The sequence below is a fragment of the Myotis myotis genome, unplaced genomic scaffold (genome assembly GCF_014108235.1).
Source record: "Myotis myotis isolate mMyoMyo1 unplaced genomic scaffold, mMyoMyo1.p scaffold_m19_p_3, whole genome shotgun sequence".
In the NCBI taxonomy this organism is placed as follows: domain Eukaryota; kingdom Metazoa; phylum Chordata; class Mammalia; order Chiroptera; family Vespertilionidae; genus Myotis; species Myotis myotis.
In genome coordinates, this window is record NW_023416335.1 from 188,550,017 (window position 1) to 188,575,841 (window position 25,825).

At 44.2% G+C, this 25,825-nt stretch overlaps 1 protein-coding gene and 1 long non-coding RNA gene across 13 annotated transcripts in view; both read right to left on the reverse strand.

The window, feature by feature from the left end:
* The window catches only part of LOC118651251, a 28,901-nt gene extending 20,523 nt beyond the window's left edge, over positions 1–8,378 (reverse strand). For 2 of the 11 annotated variants that reach the window (XR_004966152.1, XR_004966151.1), the window contains exon 1: positions 3,743–5,181. This is a non-coding gene — a long non-coding RNA (uncharacterized LOC118651251). Of the gene's footprint in view, positions 1–3,742; positions 5,182–6,069; positions 6,696–8,297 lie in introns of those variants that run through there. The other 9 variants (XR_004966145.1, XR_004966144.1, XR_004966146.1 and 6 more) reach the window with 9 other exon arrangements.
* A 3,462-nt stretch (positions 8,379–11,840) lies between these two features.
* Positions 11,841–17,036, reverse strand: CDKN1B (cyclin dependent kinase inhibitor 1B). 2 transcript variants are annotated; one of them, XR_004965996.1, is made up of 3 exons: positions 16,022–17,036; positions 15,229–15,473; positions 11,841–13,209 (listed from the first exon to the last, which is right to left on the reverse strand). XR_004965996.1 is itself a non-coding variant. In XM_036298687.1 (3 exons), exons 1-2 carry the CDS (start codon positions 16,494–16,496, stop codon positions 15,352–15,354), a joined length of 597 nt encoding a protein of 198 aa, XP_036154580.1. In that variant the 5' UTR covers positions 16,497–17,014; the 3' UTR covers positions 11,841–13,209; positions 15,343–15,351. The 2 variants fall into 2 exon arrangements, 1 of the variants encoding a protein (XP_036154580.1); XM_036298687.1 differs by having other exon boundaries at positions 15,343–15,473; positions 16,022–17,014.
* Between the last annotated feature and the right edge of the window lie 8,789 nt (positions 17,037–25,825).

Consider the following 25,825-nt stretch of genomic DNA (forward strand, 5'->3'; position numbering starts at 1 on the left):
TATTTAAAGCTGTAACTTTTTTGTCCAGCCGGCATGGCTCAGGGGTTGAGTGTTGACCTATAAAACAGGAGGTCACGGTTCGATTCCCTGTCAGGGCATGGGTTCCAGGCTCTATCCCCAGTGACAGAGTGTGCAGGAGGCAGCCTGTCGATGATTCTCTCTCTTCATTGATGTTTCTATCTCTCTCTCCCTCTTCCTTCCTCTCTGAAATCAAAAATATTTTTCAAAAATAACGCTATAATTTTTTAGAAATATAAAAAACTAAGACTTTTCCTAAAGACAGAACTACTGTGATTGGGGCTTGGAATCACAGGTCACTTGGATTAGCTTCAAAGAACCTGCGTTGATAGCTGAGGAAATGAACAAACAGTGAGCCATGGGTGTTCTAACACCTACCTGTAAAAGCTTCAAAGGGGGCTTCTCAGTGGGTGACAGACCAACTCTAGGGCATTATACCAGTGTAGCCAGCAGAGGTCTCTCTTTTACTAATCTTCAATTAAAAAACAACAACAACAAAATACAAGCCCAGCCAGCATGGCTCAATGGTTGAGTGTTGACCTATGAACCAGGAGGTCACGGTTTGATTCTGTCAGGGCACATGCCTGAGTTGTGGGCTCCATCCCCGATGTTTCTCTCTCCCTCGCCCTTCCTCTCTGAACTCAATAAAAATATATATTTAAAAATAAATAATTAATTAAATAATATATATTTTTAAGTCCCTGTGGGTTCATTTTTATTATCTCTCTTTCTGATGTCTCTTTCCAAAACCTAGTAAATAGTTAATCCTTTGGCCAAAGTATTAGTAAACACTGAATCCAGCTGCTCAGTAACATGATTAAAATGCTGAGGTAGTTTTGAAGAAAATGATTCAGTATTCACCCCTAAGCTGTTCATATGCTTAGAAGATACTCACCAATTGTATTGGCAAGGGACAAAACATGGGCAAGCTTCTAAATGACAAGCAATGGGCTCATTATGGCAATGAAAACAGACTGCAAGCTAAACAAGGGCAGGGTGGAGCGGAAGGGGTGAGAAGGGCTTATTCCACCCTCCAGTGCAGCAGACTGACACCCGCCATGGTGCCTGTGTGGGCCCTCCTTCAAAACCTGAGACATATCACTTGTGACCAGTATCTGTTCTGATGGTCCCAGGACTTCACGTTCCCCTCACTTACTGAAAAACCATGTGCCCAGAGCTTTAAAACATTTTTATATTGGTTATGTGTGTGAAGAATGAAGGTGCCGGCCTGCACTTTCTTTCCCGCATCCTATGGGAACGATCCCAATGCAGTACTAAGGGTTTTGACTAGAATAAGATGCAATGAGGAAATAAGCAAGTTTAACGGAAGCTGCTCAAGTCACTCTCAGTCTCCAACGGCTTCCCACTGCTCTTGAAGTCAAGTCCGAAATTCCTAACATGGCTTTAAGAGCCCATCGCCATCCGGACTTTCCCAGCACTCCATTCACATCACCCGTGCCTGCTGCTCTTGGTTCATGGCATCCCAGCCACAAGCACCTTCTTTCACTTCCCCCAAGTCCTTCCCTGACTTGGGGCCTTGGACGGTGCTCTGCTTGGATCGCTCTTCTTCCCCTCCTGCCTCCAACTGCTTAACTCCTGCTCAGCCTCCATGTCTCAGCTCAAAGGTCATTGCCTTAGGAGGGACTTGCGAGCCCCCATCACTAGGTGAGGCCCCCTGTTCCAAACCCTTATATCGTCCACTACGGAGCAACCACTACAACACAGGGGACTTTCAGAAAACCAGAAGGCACTGCGTGGGGGGGTGGATTTTTAAAGGCTTGTTTCTTTTGGATAAACATGGCTGGCCTGGGGAGAGCTTGGATTCCCGCCCGTGCTGGCGCCCTCCGCTGGACACCTTTGTAGGAGCACAGAGCAGGGGCTCTGAGGTCCCTTCATGGCACTGATCCTTCAGGACACTCACCTAAATCCCACTAAATAACTATGGCTGTGATTCCCTGTCCATCTCCTCCAGCAGCCGGGAGCTCCAAGAGGGTATGGCTCCTGTCTGTCATGTTGAAGACAGCGAGCCTGGCCCATAGCAGGGACTCCATGAGTCTTCATGCAACAATGAAGCAGTGTTTAGTCCCACTAAGCAACCATGAAGTTATACTTTCACATGCTTTTCTTTTCTAGGGAGATCATAAAAGTTCACTCTTCAGCCTACACTATTGTACTGTCATCTTCCTCTGACTCCTGTGAGTACGCAATTTGCGGCCAAAAATCAGTAATCCAGCTTCCCCTGGAAAAAAACCTGATCCATAGGGATGGACTGCGTGATCTTGACTAGGAAACAAATCACAGGATTGGAAGCCAAAAGGAACCTATAAATCACCTTGCCTAACTTCCTCACTTTACAGGAAATCAAGGATTAGAATTTTCTCATTTGCAAAATGAAAGTGGATGCAGTGATCTCCCATTCTCCGTGTTCTGAAATTCTACAGTTCGCCCAGGCCCGGCCCACGGAGAGTGACAGCTCCAGACCGGCCTGCTAACTTGAAATTTAAAACAATCTCCCCAGCACTATGCCCTAAGTAACTAAACTACGGGCAGGGAGTTGAGCCGTTGAATTCCAGGCAGAATCCTGGTGTGCCAAATGCCAAAGATCAAGGAATGTGAGGTTTGGGATAATGTTACCACCAGGATCCCATGTGGCAAAAAGATGGAATAGGCTCAATTTTCCATGGCTTGTTAAGATAGCCCTGAGTTAATGGGATGATATTTCTGCCCTTAATTTATGTGCCCTGGAAGCAAAACCATATACCCAAACACACAACACTCCTCATAATTCATGTAGGGACTTAATGATATCTGAAACTAGACAGAAAAATTAAGTTTAGGAAGGAAAATTAATTATGGAAATGCCTTGTTCTGTGCTAATATCTGAGAAGAGAGACTACAAAGAGAAACTTGGTCTCCATTCAAGAATTTTAAGGGTAATTATTTTTAAATTTGAAATATCTTTATGGCTTTTCCCTGTTAAAATCCAGTATTAAAATATACAACCAATACGTAAATAAAGAAAATGAAAGTCTCTTCATAATTCTACTCTCAGGAATTGAAGCATACACATGTGAATTTTAAATTTTTTTATTTTATTATTTTTACAAAAAATGGGGTTATACCATAAATATTGTTCTATACCTGGTTTAATATTATGGACTTTTATATTAATATAAATAAAGCTACCTGGATGTTTTAATGGTTGCAACCACATAATCAATCCTTTAACCCTATATCTAAGGGGATGTTGTTCGGTTATTTATTTAGTTTCTTTTTAAAGTCTAATATGTAACTTCACAATGATCATGCTGGTAAATACATCTTTAGTCACATATCTGACCATTTCCCAAAAGTAAATTTGTAGAAAGGAACTACTGAATCCAAGTGTAAAACCACAGTACATAAAAGGCATTATGTATGTGTGGTTCTAACCTAACACCATTTACTCCATCATATACGCTGACGTTTCATATTAATCATATAATAAATTCTGCTTGAAGCTTTAAGAGAATAAAGAACTTGAAGGAAAAACCAGAATCAAGCCATGATTTCAGAGACTCCGATTATGGGCTAATGTACAGGCATTAAACACAGGAATGGACGAGATGTGTCGAGAAAGGTCACTGTGCTTGCTTTAAGAGGCTGATGCAGGGGATTTCTAAGGGCAAAGTAAGATGATGCCGGTAAGCCAAAGATTACATGCTTAGAATGAGAGAGATTTTACCCTGAACTTGAAAGGTAGTTGTGGCTTCCACACACGCAAACTCCTTGCTTCTCTGGTCAACGAAGCTGGGGAAAACTCAGCCTTGGATCGAAGGGAGGGAAGCAAAAGTTAAACTATCAAGGAAGGATCAACGCCACCTTTGCATCTGAGTGACACTAACTGCAACTCTTTACTTAAATTTATGCATTCTCTATATAATTTATGTCCCAATAGTCTCAAACTATAAATGTTTTCACATTTTAGAAGCCTTTTGTATTTCCTTTTCTGAAAACCATGTTCATAGCCTTTGCTTATTTTTCTATTGGTTTGTTTGCTTTTTCTCATGTATTTATAGACACTATCAGGGAAATTAGCCTTTTGATGTATGGATTGCAAACATTTTCCATTGTCTGTGTATGGGTGTGTCACTGATTAGTTCCACAAACAAATCCATACCAGGTTCTCTCTAAGATAATTAGAGATGACCCTAAACTTAACAAATACCCTTTTCTTTTTAAGCTTTTCAAAATATTGTGGTGAAATATGACATAAAATGTACCATTTTGACCATTTTTTGCAATACATTAATTCTGTTCATTAAATGCCACCAAAAAAAAATCATTTGTTCTTTTTAAGGGTAATAAGAGCAGTGTTTAAAAATGAGAAAACATATTTACAAGGTTAATATAGTGCTGCTTGTGCTTACTTGAGAATCCAAAATAAGAACTGGACATCTATTAATTATATTGTTTATGAACATATAATGGCTATGTATTATATGTATACCAGATACTATGCTAAGTACTGCACATACATCATCTTACTGAATAGTTTAATAACCCTATGGAAGAACTGTAAACAGCTCATTACATAGCCACAGAAACAGAAACTTTAGAAGGTGGAGTAACTGGCAACAAGTTTCACAGGCGGGGTGTCAGGTAGCTGGGACTCAAACCCAAGCAAGACTCTCCCAGAGCCTGAAATCAAACCACTGCACCAGTGTCTGTCTCCCAGAGGATGGGACCAGAACGCTGTGCAAAATTCACTTAGCTAGAACATGGGTGACCTTTAAAACATTTTAGCGGTTTTATTTATTTACTTACTACTGTAGTTAGTTACACATAACAAAATAAAATTTACCACTTTAAATATTTTTAACTATACAGCTCCGTGGCACTGAGTATACTCACACAACCCCCATCTCACTTTTTTCACTCTACTGTCATAAAAAACATTTTTATTTTTATGTCATCGAATTATCAACATTACATTTTATGAATTTTATGCTTTCTGTCATAGTTACACCTTCCCCACTCTGAGATTATATATTTTTTAATCCTCTGAGGCTTCTTCTGGTATGTCCATGGCTTCGTTTTTTTAATTTTAAATTTTTTTGTTATTGCTGTTAATCCTCACTCGAGGATATTTTTTCCATTGATTTTTAGGGAGAGTGGAAGTGAGAGGGAAAGACAGAGAGAAACATCGATGTGAGAGAAACACATCAATTGGCTGCCTCCTGCATAAGCCCTGACCAGGAGGAGCCGCAACCGAAGTACATGCCCTTGACCAGAATCGTACCTGGGACCTTTTGTCCACAGGCTGATGCTCTATTCACTGAGCAAAACCGGCTAGGGCTTAATTTTAATTTTTTTTACACTTCACTTAAAATTCTTTAGGAATTTATGCTGGTATACAGCGTGAAACAAAAATGTCACTTTATTTTTTAGCTAGAGGTCCAATGCACAAAGATTCGTGCAAGAATGGGCCTTCCTTCCCCTGGCTGCTGGCACCGCCTTCACTCCAGCCAGGAGCCGCCTTTTTGCCTTCTCACGCTGCTCAGAGGCCCAGAGCAGCTGGGGCTGTGCGGAATGCCTGTTTTCGCCCGCCCTGGCCGCTAGTAGCCTGCTTATGCAAATTAACCCACCATCTTTGTTGGGTTAATTTGCATACTCACTCCTGATTGGCTGGTGGGCATCGTGAAGGTACAGCCAATTTGTATCTTTCTCTTTTATTAGTGTAGATGCCAATAGGGATTACGGTATATTTGTGGCTAAATTCATTTTAAATTCATATTGGAAAACAAGGCCAGCAAAAGAAGCCAGGAAATTTCTGAAAAGGGTCTAGTTAGGGTGTGGAGGATTAGTGCTACCAGAAATTAAAACATATTCTAAATTTATAGTAATTAAAATAATTTGGCTCTGAGTGCTGAAACTGATAGAACAATGAAACAAAATAGGATGACTAGATCTTACCAGAATTTAGTGTAAAGGTATAAATTTAATTGAAAAGGTATTAATTTACTGCCATCTTTATCATGTTGAGTATTCCTATCCAAAAATATGACTCACCTTTTCATTTGTTCACGTCTGCTGAACAGTGGTAGTGAAAAGTTACTTGTGGAAGTTTTGTTTGGGGTCTACATTTTTTCCAGAGTCATTCCTAACATACTGGACTTCCCAGTCTCTCTCTTTACAAAATGTGGAAAGCTGTGATCAAATCTGACTTAATTAGACATATCTGTACCATATTTCCATGGTTTGGGCTCAAACCCAATACTGTGTTAAAGATTAAATGGTAGGTGTTAGATGTTGGTAACATTCTTCTTAAAGGTTCCAATGGCTGAGTTTGGGCCTTGATTTAACTTCGGAAGTTAGGATGGCAGCTGGAAGTTACCACCTACTCAGTATTACCAGCCACCAAACGCAAAGATGGGGGCTTCATGTTACCATGGGTGTTGGTCTAGAACAGCAATGTTCAACAATATAATGCTAGTCACATCTGTAAATTAAAATTGTCTAGTAACCACCCTAAAAAATAGTAAAAACAAAGATGAAATTAAATTTAATATTTTTATTTAACCTAATAATTCAAAAGTTTGACCATTTTAACATATAATCAATATAAAAATTATTGCCCGGCTGGTGTGGCTCAATGGTTGAGTGTCCACCTATGAACTAGGAGGTCAAGGTTCGATTCCTGGTCTGGGCACATGCCTGGGTTTCAGGCTTGATCCTCAGGGTGGGGGCGTGTAGGCGGCAGCTGATCAATGATTCCTTCTCACTACTGATGTTTCTATCTCTCTCTCCTTCTCCCTTCCTCTCTGAAATCAATATTTTTAAAAAAAATTATTGAGATATTTAACATATTTTTCATACTAATTCTGGAAACCTGGTGTATATTTCACACTTTCAGCAATGCTCAGTTTGGACTAACTACATTCAAGTGCTCAACAGCCACATATGGTTTCTGGCTACCATATTGGACAATTCAACTCAAGAAAATGGTCATGAGAAAGGAAAACTGCTTAATTTAATAGAAATCCAGAAACTCAAATGTTAGAAATATAATATCTCAAGGGTCTGGAATAGACTTTACAAATCACAAATCTAAACATTCATTTGATAGTCAAATATTTTCTACAATGTCCCTAATCGAGGGGTCACTTAGACTAGTGCTTGACTCACACTTCCAGGGATGATGAATTCACTGAGGCTAGCCAGTCTATTTGGGGGCAATTTTAGCTCAAAATTTCCTTGCCAAGGGCACGAGCAGGTTGGCATATGGTGGTCTCAGCAACTTTGTTGGGTTGGGCTTACCTTAAGGGGTTGGTTAATTGGGCTAGGAAGTATTGGGGGAATTAAGAACTACGAAATAGATGGGGTGGTTTGAATAGGAACTGTTAGACTAAAGGCTGGGCTGAAATTCTGGTTCAAAGTGTCAACTACATTGCAACAAGAGAAACAGATAAAATTCCCCCTCCCCAACAAAACAAAACAAAACAAAACAAAACAAAACAAAAAACACCTATATGCTTATATGCCAACTTCACTAATCTGGAGATAAACTGATTTGGAGAATAATTTAAATTGTGATAAACTTTAAATTTTTCACCATAAAGTAAAACATAGTTGGTTTATAATTAACGAGGGATATCATATGTAGTAGACCTGTTTTACAAATAACATTATCCGAAATCTTAAAGTACTTCATCAAAAGAATTAACTTTCAGATCCAGTAGTCAAAGGCACTTTCAAAATCATTCCTTCTTTGAGTTTTGTTTCAGCCTTCTCCTTCCATAAAAATACTCTGGAAATGAGAGACAGACAACTTTCTTTTAAAAATTCAGTAAAAATGACACCGACTTCCAGACTTATGTGATCCCTGACTAGGTGGCTCCTGAAATAACACTTTTCCCCCTGTATTTGCATTTCTTCTATTTTTTTTCTTCTTTCTTTCCCCCCGTGGTAGTGAGGTGATCTTTTCCGGGCCACCTTCACCCTCCCGCCTTCCCTAATTCTACCTTTCCAAGCAGGGGAAGGTGCATCCTCGCCTGGGGCTCCTGCCGGCGCCTCCCCAGTACCTCCGGCCCGCGGCCGGCGAAACGCGCACCCTGGACATCCATTAACGTTTGTACTACATCCCTGGCCCCGCCGAAGCGTCTCCCGGTTGGTGACGGCGGCCCCACGCACCGCACCCGTCTGTACGCTGTCAACCGCACTTTGGGGGAAATTTTTGGAACAGAAGCTCCACCTATCCTCTTCCTTCCCGCCTCCACTAAACCAGCTAAACACCTCACCTGGTCCGCTGCAGCGGTTTTGGCACACGATCTAGAGAACTGTATTTTTCACAAGAAAACAATCGTCCCAGAAAAAAAAAAAAAATTCAAACTGCACTCAGCGGCCAATGGGGAAGAAGCGGGCGGGGGGAGGGGGGCGGAGGAAGCGAGCGGCGGGCGTGGCGCGCGGGGGCTGGTACCGCAGGGGATGCGTAAAAACACGGCGGGCGCCGGGTTTGGGGTGGTTGTTTTTTTTTTCCTCCAAAACCAGCTTGAGCGCGAGACTCCGCCTGTAGCTGCAGCCTCTCGGATCCACCTTAAATCTTCAGTGGACTCGGCGCAGGGGTCAGTGGGCGCAGCCAATGCCAATCAAGTTTACAACCACCAGCACGGGAGGGGAAAAAAAAAAAGAGAGAGGAAAAAAACAATCTTAGTCCACACACAGTCACACCGACGCACGCACACACACAAGCACACAAAAGGAAGGAGGGGGTGGGGGGACAGGCGCGCGCGCGCGCGAGGGAGAGGAAATGTTTGCAAACGCTCGCTGGAGGCTCGGTGCCCGTGGCGCGAGCGCTCGGGGAATGCGCGCGGGAAGCGCGGGCCCGGCCGAGCGCCATGATGGTGGCCGCGGGTTGGAGCCCATTTTCTTGCGGGGGAGCTGCAGTGATGCAATCCCCCGGACTGGACTCGGCTGCGCGCCTTCTCCCTGCTTTTCCTTCGCGTTCCTTTCGAGGCGCCTCGACGTTTCGCGCCCAACACGCAGAGTTCTTTTTGTATCTTTTACTTTCCTATTCCTCCCTACCCTGTGCCCCCACGCGAGATGGAGTTGGTACGCGGGTGGGGGACACACACAGACGAGTTTACGTGTAAACATTACACTTTCGGTTCTGCGGGCTCCGAGACTGACCCCACCCATCCCACCCCACCCCCACGAGAGCCCCGGTTGTTGACCAGGTCCCCGAGTTCTGTCCCCGCCCCGGGTGGTGGTTCTATAATGATCGTGGGCCCACTTCTCCCCCACCCCCGCCTCGCTGGCAGTATTTTTACCTTCAATTTGCCCGGGAGGGAAGGGAGACTGAGCGTAGGGTGTGGCTCAGGTGAAAGAGATGGCAGATTTTAAAAAGTTAGTACTCTGAGAAACAGGTCGGAGAGCCTAGACGAGCTTTTAAAACATCCTTTTCCACCTAAAAAAGTTTCTGAAGAGCAAGTATCGACGCTAGTGATGATGAAGATGAAATGGCGAAGGCAGCGTTCCAAGACTGCCAGGAAAGGTCGCTGCGCGCGGCCAGGGCGGTGGGCGCACCGCGGCCAGAAAGGCCATCGGCCCCGCTCCCTGTTTTATTTCCTCGGTCCCTTCCGTCCCCGAGTCGTAACCTCTGCTAGTGCTTCCCTGCCGCAGCTCTCGTGCCAGGCAGCTGGGGATGCGACAGAGGACTTCGCCAAGCGGATGGAAGGGAGGCAGCGACCCCCGCGAGCGGCGGTGGCGCTCGGCCCTCGGGTGCGCCCCTACGGCCTTCCTGGCTGCCGGCGAGCGGGGAAGCCTTTCGAAAAGCGCGGGGCTGCGGGTCATTGGAGCCCGGGGGGTGGGGGGGTGGGGGGGTGGGGGGGTGGGGGGGGGTGCTACTGCCCAGGAGGGTACACGAACTCGGAAAAGTTCTCCCTTTCGCTCGGGTCCCCCCATCGCTCTGGAGTTGGCAGAGTACTGATGGGGAGGGTCTGTTTGGCGAGAGGAGTGGGGGGCTTTCGCTTCTTTCTTAGCCCAGAGGAGAGATGATGAGGGAGGCAAGTTTCTGAGAAACCGCTCAGCTCCGCTGCTCAGGCGGAGACGCAGCCGCCCTTCGCGGCCTGCGGGCGCCCCGGGCGCGTGTACTGCGCTCAGGGACCCCGGCGGTGCGGGAGCTGCAAGTTGCAGACCCGGAGCCAGATTTGGTCTTTTTGTCCCGAAGCGTCAGCCAGCCCGACCCCGCAATGACCGCGGCGGGCGAACGCGGAACTGCGGGGCAATAAGGAGAGACGACGGCGCAGTGGCCAGGGTAGCCGGACAGGAGGTGGCTGGTGCTGGTGGCCCGGTCCCCTCCGAGGGACGCTCGCGGCGGGCGACGCAGTCCTGGACCGGGGAGAGGACGCTCCGAATCGCGGGGGACGCATTTGGAGACTTGACACAGGAGTGGAATGGATCAACACGACGACTGGGGACTGCGTTGCTGTGAACGTGCCCAGCGCGGCGAGCATCCGCCGCTTCCTGGCCCAGCACTCCTAAAACGCAACCTCTAAAAATTCACATTAAAGGTGCCTCTTTAGGAAAGGGAAATGGGGTCCGTGCAACAATTAAGAGGAATTTTTTCATGTTAGAAAAAAACTTTTTTATTTTTAAAGTACCCTTTTTGTTTCAGAGAAACTTTATTTCATTATTTCCTGATTCTCCCTGCACTCCTTCCTCCCCATTTTGAATTGTTTTTCTTGTTTTCTTAGTGTCTTCCTGAAAAACACCCATACGTGTTTTGAATAGAATCACAAAACACCTTTTAGTCTTTAATTAAAATAATACCTACTTGGAAAATGTAGCCCAGCCAGCGAAGGACCTACTTTTCCCTTCCCGCAGCTGTAGAGAGAACCCTATTTTTAAAACACACACACACACACACACACACACACACACACACACACGCAACTTCGGGTCAAAATAAGCTGAAACTATCTTGTTTAGAGCCCCCTTTTGGGGCGCAACAATGTAAATGTAACTACTTGAGGGAAACGATTTAATTCAAATTCAGATTTTTGCGATTTAACCATTTGCAGTTTCCTAGAAAAAAATAATTTACTTTTACATTTTGAAGAGAATGTAAAATTACAGGATTTTAGTAAACTGACTTTAAAATGTCCGAATTTTTTTTCTTACTTAAGTAAAAAATATCTCTGCTATGTGAATGTGAGAACCTAAAACCCTCAGATTTTTGTATTTAGGTTAACCAATTTTTGGTTGTGTAGATTACCAGGAAATTTATAAGTTTAGGAACTTGTGTATGATGACCAGTGAAATTTGAAGAATGCTGGTTTTATCTAAATTACTGTAGAATGCACACTAATTTCTAAAGGGCCTATAAATTTGAGTATTTTGCACAAGGGGTGTAGATTAGACACTCTAAACAATTGCTCTAATTCCCCACAACACTTCGCATGTGTAAATAGAGAATTTAGATAAACCATCAATGTTACTTTCATTTTCAATCCTGCAAATGTGTGATCAGTGTACACTTATATAAGAATTTTTAGTTCTGACACATTCATATCCTAGAAGACATAAATATTTGAACTAATGGAGAATTTAACAATCTTATTTACATGAAAATATGGCTTTTCCACATTTTACTTCTAAAGCTTTGTCCACCCCTACAGAACTAATTGGAAAATAGTTACTACCACATTCGGATCCACATAAACATGAGTTGTGGGCCTGAATTGTCTAGGTATTTTCCACTTCCTACTATATTTGTGTAAATATGACTAAAATGCCAGGTTGAATACCTCAAGCTTAGTAAAACACAATATACACAGTTCAACTCAATGAACAGTTATGGAAGCTTTCTTTATTGATTGTTTGATATGTAACAATAATTGGCATCTTTTCACACATTGCAAAAAATTATACTTGGCTCAGTATGCAACCTTTTAAGCACAGCCATATTATTTAACAGAAGAAGGGGGAAAAATCTATTCTACCCAATACAGCATATACAAATGCACAAAACATGCCACTTTGGCTTGTATATTGTCTAGATTAAAAAAAAAATCTTTTTTTAACATAAATAAGTTAGTATAATTTTTCAGTGTCTTTACAGAGTTATGTACACAGGTACACTTCAAATGGTTTTTTTTTTTTTTCATACACATACACAGGAAATGAAAAATACTGTTTAAAGATGTAGTATCCATTTCACTTATACCAGACGGGCTTTTTGTATACACACTTTCCTCTTAAAACACTACTTTCCTTTGGGCAAATTAGCAAATAGAATAAGAAGCTTTAAATTTAAAATTATTTCATTATTTTTCATGTGAAATTACTTACAGATCTTTTAAAAATATCCAAGGATTTAGAATTATTTTGACTTTGTCTACACAGCCCAAAGTGAAAAGAAAATTCAGAAATTTTCTCAACAAATCTGATAAAAATTAGATGGTTGATTCTGAGCATTCAGACTCCCCCCCTCCATTTATATTTTTTTGCCTATAATTACCTGGAGTGATTACCTAACTGCTAAATAATTAACTGGTAAATTCCAATTTTAAGGGGAGCACTAAAGACAGTTTTTTGTTGTTGTTAAAAAAAAAAAAAAAAAAAGCCATTTACTGCTACATAACGGAATAATCAGAGCTCCCAAATGAAAAAAATAGCTTCATGTAAAAAATAAATAGCAGTTATCTGCAGCCAGTGTTCAAATTTGGATGATTTTTAAAACGAAGTATCAGTTTTCACTGAAAGGGACATTACAACTTTAAAGAAAACAATTCAAACCCTTTCCTTAAACTGCTTCTCTTCATGTTAAGTCAAATAATTTTCTCCTTGCTCTAAATCGAAGCAAGCTCTTCATACCTCCCAAAGCCAATTCCTCAGCTCCCCCCTCTCCCCCCCTCCTCTCCCTTCCCCAGAGTTTATGTGCTACATAAAAGATAAAAACTATATACACAGGTAGTACAATGAAGCAAATAAGGAAAAACCTAATTGCACGATGCTACATCCAATGCTTTTAGAGGCAGATCACTTAAGAGTGCCTAAAATTTTAGTGTTATTGTGTTGTTACTTTTCAGTGCTTATACAGGACATCCATTCCATGGAGTCAGCGATATGTATTTAAAATGTTTAATTCATATCTTCCTTGCTTCGCCAAGCAGTGATGTATCTGATAAACAAGGAAACATAGTCTCAATTCTGCAAGAGAAACAGAGGAAAGAATTAGGAGAAAAGTACCAGAATAACATTACCAATAAAGTACAGGAATTATTTGTCACTGTCTTCGTTGGTAAATACCTGATGGAAAAGAAAGTATGTACTAAAGGTTGATGACTATAGTCATCTCTATCCAACGTTTCTTCCCTTCACTGAATTTTTGCTCTCCTCTGTGTTGTGTACTTTTGTCTACAGCACTGGTTCTCAACAGTGGGCAATTTTGTCCCCCAGGAGACATTTGGCAATGTTTGGAGACATTTTTGGTTGTCACAAGGGGGGTGCTACTGGCATCTAGTGGGAGAGACCAGGGATGCTGCCAAACATTCTACAATGCACAGGATAACCTCCCACAACAAAGACTTACTTGGCCCAAAATGTCAACAGTGCAGAGGTTGAGAAACCCTGGTCTAGAGAATGGGGGTCAAAGATGGTGAGAAAGAACGGAGAGAGGAAAATTAAGAAACTGTAACACTTAAGAGTTGCAAAATTTTCTAAATTTGAGAAACAATGGAAAATATAACTTCTAGTCTACAAAGAAAATTCTATTAACATTTTTTTTTCAAAATATCCTAGTGTCTTAGTCGTATACAGGATATACCTATGAATGCTCCTGAAGGGGGCCTTCCTATTATTTCTAGTATTCTCTGAAAGGGCAATATTTACTAACAAATGCCTCTCTATGTCACAATGGGACCAGGTCAAAATCCAGTAGGTCTGATTTACGGTGGCTCATCTACTGAGCTAGGCCACAAGTCACAAACCAACAACAGCTGCAGGTGATGAGGATGTGTCAGAACAGTTTTTCATCCAATTTCCCCCTTCATATATAGCTGTAATACAGAGGGTCTATAGTTCCATTTTGTATAAGCTCTGAAAATATCAGATGTATCTGAAGAAGTCATATATGTGACATTATGATTTAAAAACACAACACGCTTGAATCCCACCTTAATCCCTATGATTCTTTAACTTATTTTTAAATTTTTATACATGAGGATTTTAAAAGTTAGTACCAACATCTATTAAGATCTCTTTATATGCTAGGCTATGAGCATGTATGGGGGGAGGGGGAGAGAAGAGGTCACAGTCTTGTCTGTAAGAGGTATATAAACTATTAATACCTATATTCTGCTTCTTATGAAAAGCTAATCCATGTAAAGTTGGGGGGGGGGGGAGCGAGTTACTCAAATTATTTATGTTGATCGATTTTAGTAGATGGAAAAATCTCCACTTCCCTTGTTTGGGGGTAGACCCACCCTCGACAGCCCTGATATCTACTATCCATTTCCCATACAAATATCCAGATCACCCTGGTATAGCACGATTAGCATACACACGCTGACGTGTTCCTGGATTGCTTACTCTGGCAGAGTTAATTTAACTTCTGCTTTGCAACCTCAGTGTTACCAGAACTTCTGTAGGAACCTTAGTTGTTGTTGTTTGAGCTTTCTATTTTGGTTTTTAAAAATATGCAGCTTCCTTCTCTGACCTCAAAACTTATCAGAAAACAGGGAAAGTGACAGTTTATAAAAATGATAAAAGAACACAACATGCCTCTCCTTTTGCATTTCGGTTTGACTAACCAAATATGAGCCATTTGTACCTAACATTTCCCTCAAAATTTAAATTTAATTTTTTTTTGGGGGGGGGCAGGGGCAGTTTTCCATGTATGGCCCAGAATATGTTATTCAACTTGAACCTCTAGGAAATGAATTCTCCTGAAGTGGGTCTGAGGTATACACCCCTCGGTCTTGGTCAGATGAGGAAAGAACCTATTGTTCCCAACATGTTTTGGTGGGACTCACAGGGAACTTCCGTTGCTACCCACAGGGCCCTGGTGACAAGGACTTGTCTGGAACACTTGCTCTCGTCGTGTTCCAAGGGAAAATGACCCGAGGACATGGAAACTGAGAAGAAATACAGTATCCCCACAGTGATGTCTAGCCTTCGCCATTCCTGATTTTTTTGACTTAACAAAATATAAACAAAAGAAAAACCCACAAGCTCTAATCTGCCGGCAGCCACTGAGATCAGGTTATCTTGGGGTTGGAAAGCTCAGAGAGTTCCTGCAGCCCGATTCGGGTGCCAGTTATTAGCTCCTGGTCATCAACCCACCCGAGCACTTTACGTTTGACGTTTTCTGAGGCCCGGCTTCTTGGGCGTCTGCTCCACGGAGCCCGCGTTCGGGGAACCGTCTGAAACATTTTCATCTGTTCTGTTGGTTCTTTTGTTTTGCGAAGAGGCATCTAGGGACAAGAGGGGATTAAAAGAAAGAAAGAAAGAAAGAAAGAAAGAACACACACAGTCTTTATTAGAAAAAACAATGGCTGGCAGAAGTTGGCTCAATCGTCGGGGAATGAAAAACCCACCACCTCCACCCACCATCCTGGGCCCCGTCATGCCAAGCAGCCTTTCAGGGCGCAGACTGAGGTTGTTTTCACAGAACAGAGAGCGCTTGCTACGCCCCAAACGCGCTCTCCCAAGTGCAGAGGGAGGCCGCTGATAAACACCCCAACGCTGTCACATACCTACCGCCGGCTATAAGCGAGCATCTGCGATGCTTTCGGTTAGTAAAATTATCAGATAACACAATCTCGGGCTCCTGACTCACAAATCATAAACACAGAGAAGCAGTCGGACAGCACGCGCAACCTAAGATTACGAAAGTTCCCTCCCAAGAAGCTACGCACCGGAGTAGGCTGAAAAGAAAGGGGATGGGTCAAGCCCCACAAGCAGGCAAGGCGGTGCCCCAGACAGACAGACAGACATTTTATGGCTTGGGGAGGGTCCTTACCGTCTGCTGCAGGTCGCTTCCTCATCCCGGCGCACGGCTCCGCCAAGCCCGGCTGGCTGTCGGACGCATCAGTCTTTTGCTCCGCCAAGTGCGAGTCCTCCGAGTTTGCCTGGGACACGACGAGAGGCACCGCCTGGCGGCTCCCGCTGACATCCTGGCTCTCCTGCGCGGGCACCTTACAGGCGCCTTTGGGTGGCCGTGGGGCGCGGTAGTAGAACTCGGGCAGGCTGGCCTTTTCCACCTCCTGCCACTCGTATCTGCCCTCCAGGGGCTTGTGGTTCTTAAAATCAAAATTCCACTTGCGCTGGCTCGCCTCTTCCATGTCCCGGCAATGCTTCTCCAAGTCCCGGGTTAACTCTTCGTGATCGACGGGGCCGAAGAGGTTTCTGCAGGCGGAGGGCTTGGGGTACTCCGCCTGCCTGGCGTCCATCCGCTCCAGGCTCGGGCTCCCGTTAGACACTCTCACGGTTGACATCTTCCTCCCAGGTCTTTACGACCGCCTCTCGCGCGCGCTCTCGCAAAACAAAACCGAACAAAACAAAACGCCCCGACCCAGCCCGAACTGCTCTTATAAGCCCTGCGCCTGCCCTGGGAGCCAAGAGAAACAAACCCCAACAAGTAACTGGCGAGCGTCAGGAGCGCGCTGGGTCTAGGGAGGGGTGAGGGGGAAGCCCCGGCCAGGCAGCCCCAAGTCTCCGCCGATCAAGTGTACGGGGAGCGGGAGGGCGGGGAGGGGAGGGGAGAGGCGAGAGGCGGGGGCGGCAGAGCCCGTCCGAGTCCAGGCTGGTGCAAGCCCGCGGGTCGCGCGAACCGAGCGGCTCTCCAAACCTTGCCGGCGTCAGAGTCGCGGAGGGATGAGCAAGAGGGGAGTGGGAGAAGAACACCCCGAAAAGACGAGCCCCCTTTTCTTAGTTGCCCAATATGGCGGTGGAAGGGAGGCTGACGAAGAAGAAAATGATTGACACCGCAAGTCTATTTAAACAGAGGAGGAGATCCATTGGTTGCGGCGCCGGGAGCCGCCCCGCCGAGGCTGGCGAGCGCGGCCTTAAGGTGGCCCCGGAGCGATCCCGCCGCCTCCCCGCCTCCCGAGCGCGCCGACTCCGAGAGCGCCGCCCGGAGATTGGCTGGTCCCGTGATTGCTGGAGGTGTACTGCTGCCAGCAAACCTGCTCCGGCCGGCCTCGCAGAAATGAAAAAATGAGACAAACAAACTAGCCAAACGGCGGGGAAGGTGGGGAGGGGCCGGGGCGGCGGGGCCTTGCGCTGCGCTGACGACGGGCGCGCAGCCGTCCCGCCCGGAGCCCGGGTCTCCCGCTCCTCTGCGGGCAAGCAAAGGGCTGGACCAGAGGATCTCAAAGGCTGCTGGCTGCGCTTTGTGCGCCTCCGTGGCGATCTTGTCCGCCCCCCCCCCCCCCGGCCTACCCCTACCCCCCCCCTCCCTTCACTGCGGGCAGCTACGGGGAAGGCAGACGTTGGGGGCCCCGCCCGCAGCTGGGCTCTTACCTGTTGCCCCAACTTCTAGCACTGCGGGGGAGGCGGGGAAATACTGGGCTTGAGGGTCTGGGAGCCTTAGCTGTGGGTGAGCCGTGGTTAGCTCACCCTTAGCCTAGAAGTCTCAGCTATTCTAGGGGAGACAGGGGGCTTAGGGAAGAAGCCAAGGCGAACGTCTTTCTGCAAATTAGCCTGGAGTAGGCGTGACATTTATAATAGCGTGTATATTCTGAACCCAAGCTCTCAATCAAAATAAGATTTCAAGATCTAAAACTCAAACTGGTCTCCTGAGTCCCTAATAAACTCTGTAGCTGTCTCAAACACCTTTAGTGTTCAAAAGCGAGGTTACACCCCCTGGGCCAGGTTCGTGCCTCCCAAACACGGTTAAAGCCATGGACGTGGGCTGCGTGTAGGAACTCGTCTCTTTGTATTTTTTCAGTTCTTTCCCCGGTGGTGGTAGTTTCCTCTACCTGAGTCCCGCCGCCAACTACAACAGCTCCTTCCTTCTCCCGCCTTTCTCTCCAGATTCACTTCTCCCACCCAGAACAACAGTCAGGTGCCAAGTGAATGCTGTTGGACTTTCATAATCTGAAAGTCCAGATTCTGCAGTGATTTCCAAAACCACCACCACCATGTCTTTAGAACTGATATTGTTCAGGCATTTCTCTGCTCCCCTTGGCAACCTGAAATTTACCCATCAGTATGGTCTTGAGCAGAGTGGTAGAAGGTAAAACAGCAAGGGCACAGCTGTTACATCTCAGATCTCAATGGGTCTTCAACTGCCATCCCACCCCCACCCCCACCCCCAGACATATAATCTTGGTTTGAGCCCAAATTAATATATTTTACTGGAAACTAATCTCCTTCGATTCTAATAGTCCACAGCAGTGATGTTTTCTTATGCATCTATGCTCCAGGTGCGTTTGATTTTTAACCTTTCTTAACCACATTATTGTTTGTTCACACTGTGCCTGCTTCACCTCATACACACCACAGGGTTAGAGCTCAGAGGGGCCTTGGCAGCCCTATGGTTCACCCCCCTCTCTTTACCACTGAGGAAATGGACACTGGGAGGATTCCTATCCAGGGACACATGTCCAGTAGGCAGCAGAGACAGGATTAGACAGAGGTCTCCTCTCCCAAGCTGGTTCATTTTCTTTCTTTCCTACCTGATGGCCCCAGCTGGGTCAGTGTTTTTGTCTGCACTTGCCTGTGCTGTAATCTGCAGGTCCTTCTCTCTTATAAGTAATTCAGAATGGCTCCTTCACACGCCCGGGGCTGCCAGCTGCTGTTTCCTTGATGTGGCCTGTGGTCACTGATATTTAAATGTAGCTGTCGCTGGCCTTTGGTATCACTATCCACTAGTTCAACTAAAATGCAGATTCCCAAAGGAACGGGGGTGATACCCTACCCAGGGAGCAGTGAGGGAGGCAGTGCCCAATACTTGCTTCAGGTCAGGACTTCTTTCCTGAAAATATTGCACCTGGGATCAAAGTAGGTGGCCTCATCTTCATTTGTCTACATTTCATGCCCCAGTTTTATTGGACTGGAGAAGAGGAAGAGAGGGGACAGCCCAGTTGGGGTAGGCCTCGGTGCCATAATTTATACCCCATCCCTGAAATTAGATCATTGTGGTCGAAATTTTAAAATAGTTGCTGGGCTCTACAGGAATTCCATATGATATGTTAGCATATATTCACATGCATTAATACACACACTGCCACAAATATGTAAATGGAGATACTCCAGAGGGGTACACCTTGCCACAGAGTTTCATTTTATTTTTGGACTCCATATCCTACAGAAAAGTAGAAAAGCAATGCTTCTATCCTCCATACCTAATGAACCTTTCTTCCGTTAATCCCTAGGAGCAGCACCCTGTTGTTGTTTTGTTAATCTTGAGGAATAAACGAGTCATAGTCACACCACCTTAAGACGTCTGGCTGGCAGCAGAGAAACTGTGCCTACATCGACCTTGCTACGAGCTAACGTGTTTTGTTTACAGTCAAGGCACAATAAAGAGAGGGCCGGTGTGGGCGGTAGTAGCAGCAACGAAGCGTGAGAAAGAAAAAAAAAAATACTATGGGTCCAGGAGAGAGGAGGGAAGGCGGAGATCAGGAGCGCGTCCTCCTGCGAAAGGAGGCGGCTGCAAAGGAGTGAGGCGGAGGAGCATTTCAGATCAACAGCGTCAAGGCGGAGCCTTGGGAGAAGACGGAAGGGTCCCCTCCGCACTGTTCGGCAATGGGCTCTGCTTCCCCAGGACCCCAAAATCTAGTCGTGGGTGATGTTTTTTTGTCATTTTTACTCCTGGTAGTTTCCTAGTTACACCTGAGAAGTGTCAGGTAAGCCGCTCAAGAGTTCTGCGTGCTTCACAAGCTGAGGAGGTAACTTCAGGGAAACACCTGCGTGACAGACTGTATCCAAGTGGGGAAGTAAGGCAGCCCCTAATGCCTCCGCGAGGCCCACATGGCCTCGCTCAGTTGCCCCTCCCACCACCAATACACGATTTTAGTTCTTCCTCAAGGATGTTTATAATGAGGCAGCTTTCACTCACTTTCACAGTTCTCCCAAGCCAACATATTTTTTTAGAATTTGGAAAGTTCAGTCCTCTGTTCCTGACACTTTTCATTCCATTTAACAAATATTTATTGAACACTTTCTATTAGTGTAATTCTTCTTACTTTCTTTCAACAAGTGTTTATTGGGTGTCTTCCATATGCCGGGCCTTATCCTAGCTAGGCTCTGGGGATGCAGAAGTAAACAAACAGATTCAAACTAGAATGAAGCTTACATTCTAGCAGGGGGAGAGAGAGAAACACATTAAATGAGGAAAGTATGTATTATGTAAGGAGGTGATGTCTGCTGTGGAGAAACAATAATCAGGGGAGAGGGAAAGAGCGTGTTGCAAGAGTCCCAGTGGGAATAAAGCGATTGGGGAAGGCCTCATTGAGAAAGTGGCCTTGGAGAGAAGCCCTGAGAAGTTGAGAAAGCGAGCCGTGCAGATATCTGGGGAAAGAGTGCCTCAATAAAAGGAACAGCAAATGCAAAGGCTCTGAGGTGGGGTCTTGTCTGATGTGTTCGAGGAACAGCAAGGAGCAAGGGGAGAGTGGTAACAGGAACATTCGATACTATAAGACCATGTAGTCCTATGTAGGGTTTCTGTCATTGACGGAGTGATATAGGAAGCCATTGGAGAGCATCAGGAGATCTTAAGCAGTGGAAATAACATGATCTAAAGTATTCCCCAGGGCTTTATTCTCAGCAGCATGAGTTCTGCAAGGATGACTAAGTCACAGTCCCTGTCTGTAGGGTGTATACACCCTAGATGGGGAGGTCATTGTATACACGAAAGCTATAGGAGTAGAAAGCAATGCATAGAAGAACGTGGTACAAAGATGGAGTACAAAAGAGGAGGACGAGGAAGGCTTCTGGAGGAGGTGATATATGAGTCAGATACTAAAGAATGAGAAAAATGTCAAGAAGATTATAAGGATGTATTGGTGAGGGTGGTCATTGTGGAATGGGATCAGATGGAGGCAGGCCATAGATGGCATGCTGAAAAAAAAATCTGTTTTATTCATAAGCAATAGGAACTCATGTTGCTTTGAGTGAAGAGAATAACATGATCACTGTCCAAACTTGTCTGCTGAACAAAGAGCAAGCTTGGGTCCTGAGAGACCATCTCTGGGACATAGCTGAATGAAAAGCTGGGTAGACAGTCCCATTATGGTGTTAATCCAAAGGAAGATAAAGTTGGGCAGAGTCCTGGTGTGAGGCAAAAGGGTAGAAGCGTGGGCCATGAGACGGGAATGAGACGGTTTGGAACAGAGTAGGAGGCAGTCTGGAATGACCCCCTGAGCTACAAAGGCATAGCTGCAGGTGCTCTGTATGTGGTGCTCACAGCCTTGCCGGTGAGTAGAGGTGTAACCGTTAAGGTGCTCAAACTTCTTGGACAGTTGGATCTTTGTGTTAAGAAGTGGCACTTGACAGCAGAGTGAAAGAGGAGTGTGATGAGCCTCTGAGGGCTGACCTAGGGAGGTAATTTTGGAGGTTGATTACAGCTGCTCAACCAAGAGATACAAAGGCCTTGAGCAGTGCCGTGGAGGAGGCAGTAGAAAGTAAGGAATGAATATGGGATTGCTTAGGTAGTTATAACAGATAAGGAGAGAGATGAAGGTTGGAGGATGATTGTAAGAACCCAAGCCTGAGTATTTTACAGAATAATGCCATTAATTAGAGAAGTACCACAGAGGGTAAAAGTAAGAGACTACTAGCTGTCCACCCAAACCCATTCTTGCCTTCCTGACCAGTATCAGAATTATAACGGGGCATACAGGTGCCTAGCTACACTAAATTTTCCAGCTTCCTTTGCAGATAGATGTGACCTTGTGATTAAGTATTTTCCAACAGAATATAATAAGGTATGTGTCTTCCAGGCCTCGTGCAGAAAACCTGTCACAGGACCCCTTCACTTCTGCCTCTTTCCCTTTTCCCATGGGCTGAAAAGGGGAAGCTAGTGCAACCTTAGAAGCCACATGTTGAAGATACCAGAGCCACCCTCAACCTGGGTCCCTGAACTGATTTGAGAAAAAAAAAACACACTTCTATTTTGTTGAACCATTACATTTTCGGTCTATTTGTTATAGCATTTTACAGTCAATCTTAACTAATACAGAGGGAAGTTTGGGAGATAGGAAATAGGGAAAGGTAAAGAAATTGGCTTCATTAAGCCAGTATGTGCAATTAAATTAATTGGATACCCAAGGAAAGAATGAATAAGAGGTTATGTTCCCGAAGAGGACAACAGAGACATGAATGTGACACATAACGTGAAGTGATGCCGTGGTTGGTGTGGCTTTCTGAGGCCCATACATGCTTACAGTGTGCCATTTATCATATGGCCAGGTCAGATGCTGAGCAGATTAAATATTACAAAAGTAAGGGAATAAGAACGCATGTGATGTTCTCAGTGCTTTCATGTCATACTTGAGGTCTTCACTGTCCCATACTCCCTTCTCAGAGTCTGCTTCCTTCGCCTCTTCTGACAAGGACAGCAGACCATATGCCACTCTTTCCATTCCCTTCCTGAAGCGGACAAGATGAGGAGAGAGGTGTTTATCAGACCTAAACTGGACCAGCCGAATTCTCTCTACTGAAAATTTGGAACCAGGGCTCAGGATCTTGAATTAGTAAACTGTAAATTTGAGATTAATGAGGTACAGCAGATTTGAGATTGAAAGAGCCATTCTAAGAAAGCGATCTTCAATCGTGCTGGCATTGCGGATTAAGACTGCAGTGGGTCAGAAGAAAGGAAAGAACACGCCAGGAGGGGCAGAGAAGAGAAACCATGGGTTTTAGAAAGACAGATAACTCTTAGCAACCAAAGACCCCCCAGTTTCTGGATCTTGCAGCTCAGGAGGTTTCATTCCCTGCACTTAAGTTCTATGGAACAGCCCTGTGCGTATAAAACAATCTCCCCCCTCTTTTGCCCCAAGTCATGGAGTTTCTGTTTCTGTGAGTTGAATCCAAGACATCCCTGATGAACACAATACTTTGTATATTTGAAAGCACCGTTGCTGGTGCCATCACATTTAATCCCCATAAGACCTCAGTTGTGAGACAAATGCCGTTACCCTCTTTTGCATAGGAGGCCCTGGGAGAGAGAAGGCTGAGTATTCCAAAGCCACAAAAGAGACTAGAAAAGGCACTAGGATTAGTGTGCCTGCGCTTCTGAAGCTGAGTCCAGAGTGCATTGTGGTGATTCTTGTAGAAGATGCAAAGACTTGGTACGATGGAAATTATTTGGAGGCTTCCCTGGCATAATTTACCTACTATTCATAAAAAGAATGTCCTCGGGAAACCATAAAATTACTAGAGGAATCCAAAGGCAACAAAATCTTGGACATATGCCAAAGCAATTTCTTCACTGATACTGCTCCTAGGGCTTTGGAAACTAAAGAGAAAATAAACAAGTGGGACTACATCAAAATAAAAAGCTTCTGCACCACAAAAGAAACCATCAACAAAACAACAAGAAAGCCCACTGTGTGGGAGAACATATTTGCCAATGTCATATCTGATAAGGGTTTAACCTCCAACATTTATAGGGAACTCATACAACTTAACAAAAGGAAGATAAACAATCCAATCAAAAAATGGGCAAAGGACCTAAATAGACACTTTTCAAAAGAGGACATTCAGAAAGCCAAGAGACATATGAAAACATGCTCAAAGTCACTAATCATCCGAGAGATGCAAATCAAAACAACAATGAGGTACCATCTCACACCTGTCAGAATGGCTATCATCAACAAATCAACAAAAGACAAGTGCTGGAGAGGATGTGGAGAAAAAGGAACACTCGTGCACTGCGGGTGGGAATGCAGACTGGTGCAGCCACTGTGGGAGACAGTATGGAGTTTTCTCAAAAACTTAAAAATGGAACTCCCATTTGACCCAGTGATCCCACTTCTAGGAATATATCCCAAGAAACCAGAAACACCCATCAGAAAGGATATATGCACCCATATGTTCATAGCAGCACAATTCACCTTAGCTAAGATCTGGAAACAGCCTAAGTGCCCATCAGCAGATGAATGGATTAGAAAACTATGGTACATCTGCACAATGGAATACTATGCTGCTGTAAAAAAAAGAAGGAATTCTTACCATTTACAACGGCATGGATGGAACTGGAGAGCATTATGCTAAGTGAAATAAGCCAGTCAATGAAAGAAAAATACCACATGATCTCACTCATTTATGGATAATAAAGACCATTATAAACTGATGAACAAAAATAGATACAGAGGCAGAGCAGCATCGAACAGACTGTCAAACTACAGCGGGAAGGCTGGGGAGGGTTGGGGGACAGGAGGGGGCGTGTAAGAGATCAACCAAAGGACTTGTATGCATGTGTATAAGCATAACCAATGGACATAAGACACTGGGGGATAGGGGAGGCCGGGGGAATGCCAAGAAAGGGGGGAAAAGGAGACATATAATACTCTTTGTAATACTTTAAGCAATAATAAAAAAAAAAAGAATGTCCTGGGGAAAATAAGATTCAACTTCCTGGAAAGAAAAAATAGCATCTTTGAAAGAAACTGGATTCAAGAACAGTTTAAAATGGATCTACTGGGGTCAGAGCTTAAAGAAAAAAAAAATGCTTCAGGCATTTTCACTTAGAGAAAAATCTTCACTTTCAAGTAAAACGTAGTAAGCATGTGCAGGTTTACCAGTATGACTGGTTTCATAGGAAATAAGTGGCAAGACCTGGATTCATGCCCATACACATGATTTAATTTCCATGACTGAAACATAAGTGGACAACTTCTGTGACTAGAATATGGAATTTGGAACAATAAACATATTCACCACCAAGTCACCATATTAAACTACATTCTATTCCAGTGATGGCGTACCTATGACACGCGTGTCAGAGGTGACATGCGAACTCATTTTTTGGTTGATTTTTCTTTGTTAAATGGCATTTAAATATATAAAGTAAATATCAAAAATATAAATCTTTGTTTTACTATGGTTGCAAATATCAAAAAATTTCTATATGTGACATGGCACCAGAGTTAAGTTAGGATTTTTCAAAATGCTGACAAGCCGAGCTCAAAAGGTTCGCCATCACTGTTCTATTCTCAACATTGAAAAAAACATGAAGGAGAAAACCTCCATTGATTCTGATCTCCGCCTTCAGTTTATGCAGACTTACCCCTAAAAGAATAACAACTGGAAACTGCCCCCATTTTCTGCCCCTGGCAACTCTCTGAATAATTGTTCACATGAATATTTGCTAATTCTTTCATTCATTAAATTTTTAATGAGCCCTTACCAGATGCCAAACTCTTTGGGGACACAGTAGAAAACAAAGATAGCCAAAGTCTCCCTGCTTTTATGGAATAGAGCTTACATTCAAGTGTGGAAGGCACATAATACACATAAATAACCGTGGTATGTCATGTTGTTATAAGTGCCAAAAAGAAAAATAAACTAGTCGAGTGTACAGAGAGTAATGAAGGCAGATGCTATATTAAGAGGAAAAGACTCTCTGATAAAGGACATTTGAGTAGAGACCTGAATGAAATTAGGGTATGGACCATGTCATTTTCTGTGTTCCAAAAATAGAATAAATAGCGATGAAGAGTTAGGAGATGAAATAAGAGAAGAAGTAGGGACCCAAATGATGTAAACGTTATAAGCCATAGTAAAGACTTTGAAGTTTATTCTGATCAAGGCAAGTCATCTTTAAGATATATATTTTTATTGATTTCAGACAGACAGGGAGAGGGAGAGAGAGGTA

Bases quoted from the DNA above. Each gene is read 5' to 3' on its own strand.
- CDKN1B (XM_036298687.1), bottom strand. From the start codon at position 16,496: ATGTCAACCGTGAGAGTGTCTAACGGGAGCCCGAGCCTGGAGCGGATG. The intron at 15,474-16,021 runs GTAAGGACCCTC...TCTTGTCCCTAG, and splicing joins GAAGCGACCTGCAGCAGACG to ATGCCTCTTCGCAAAACAAA.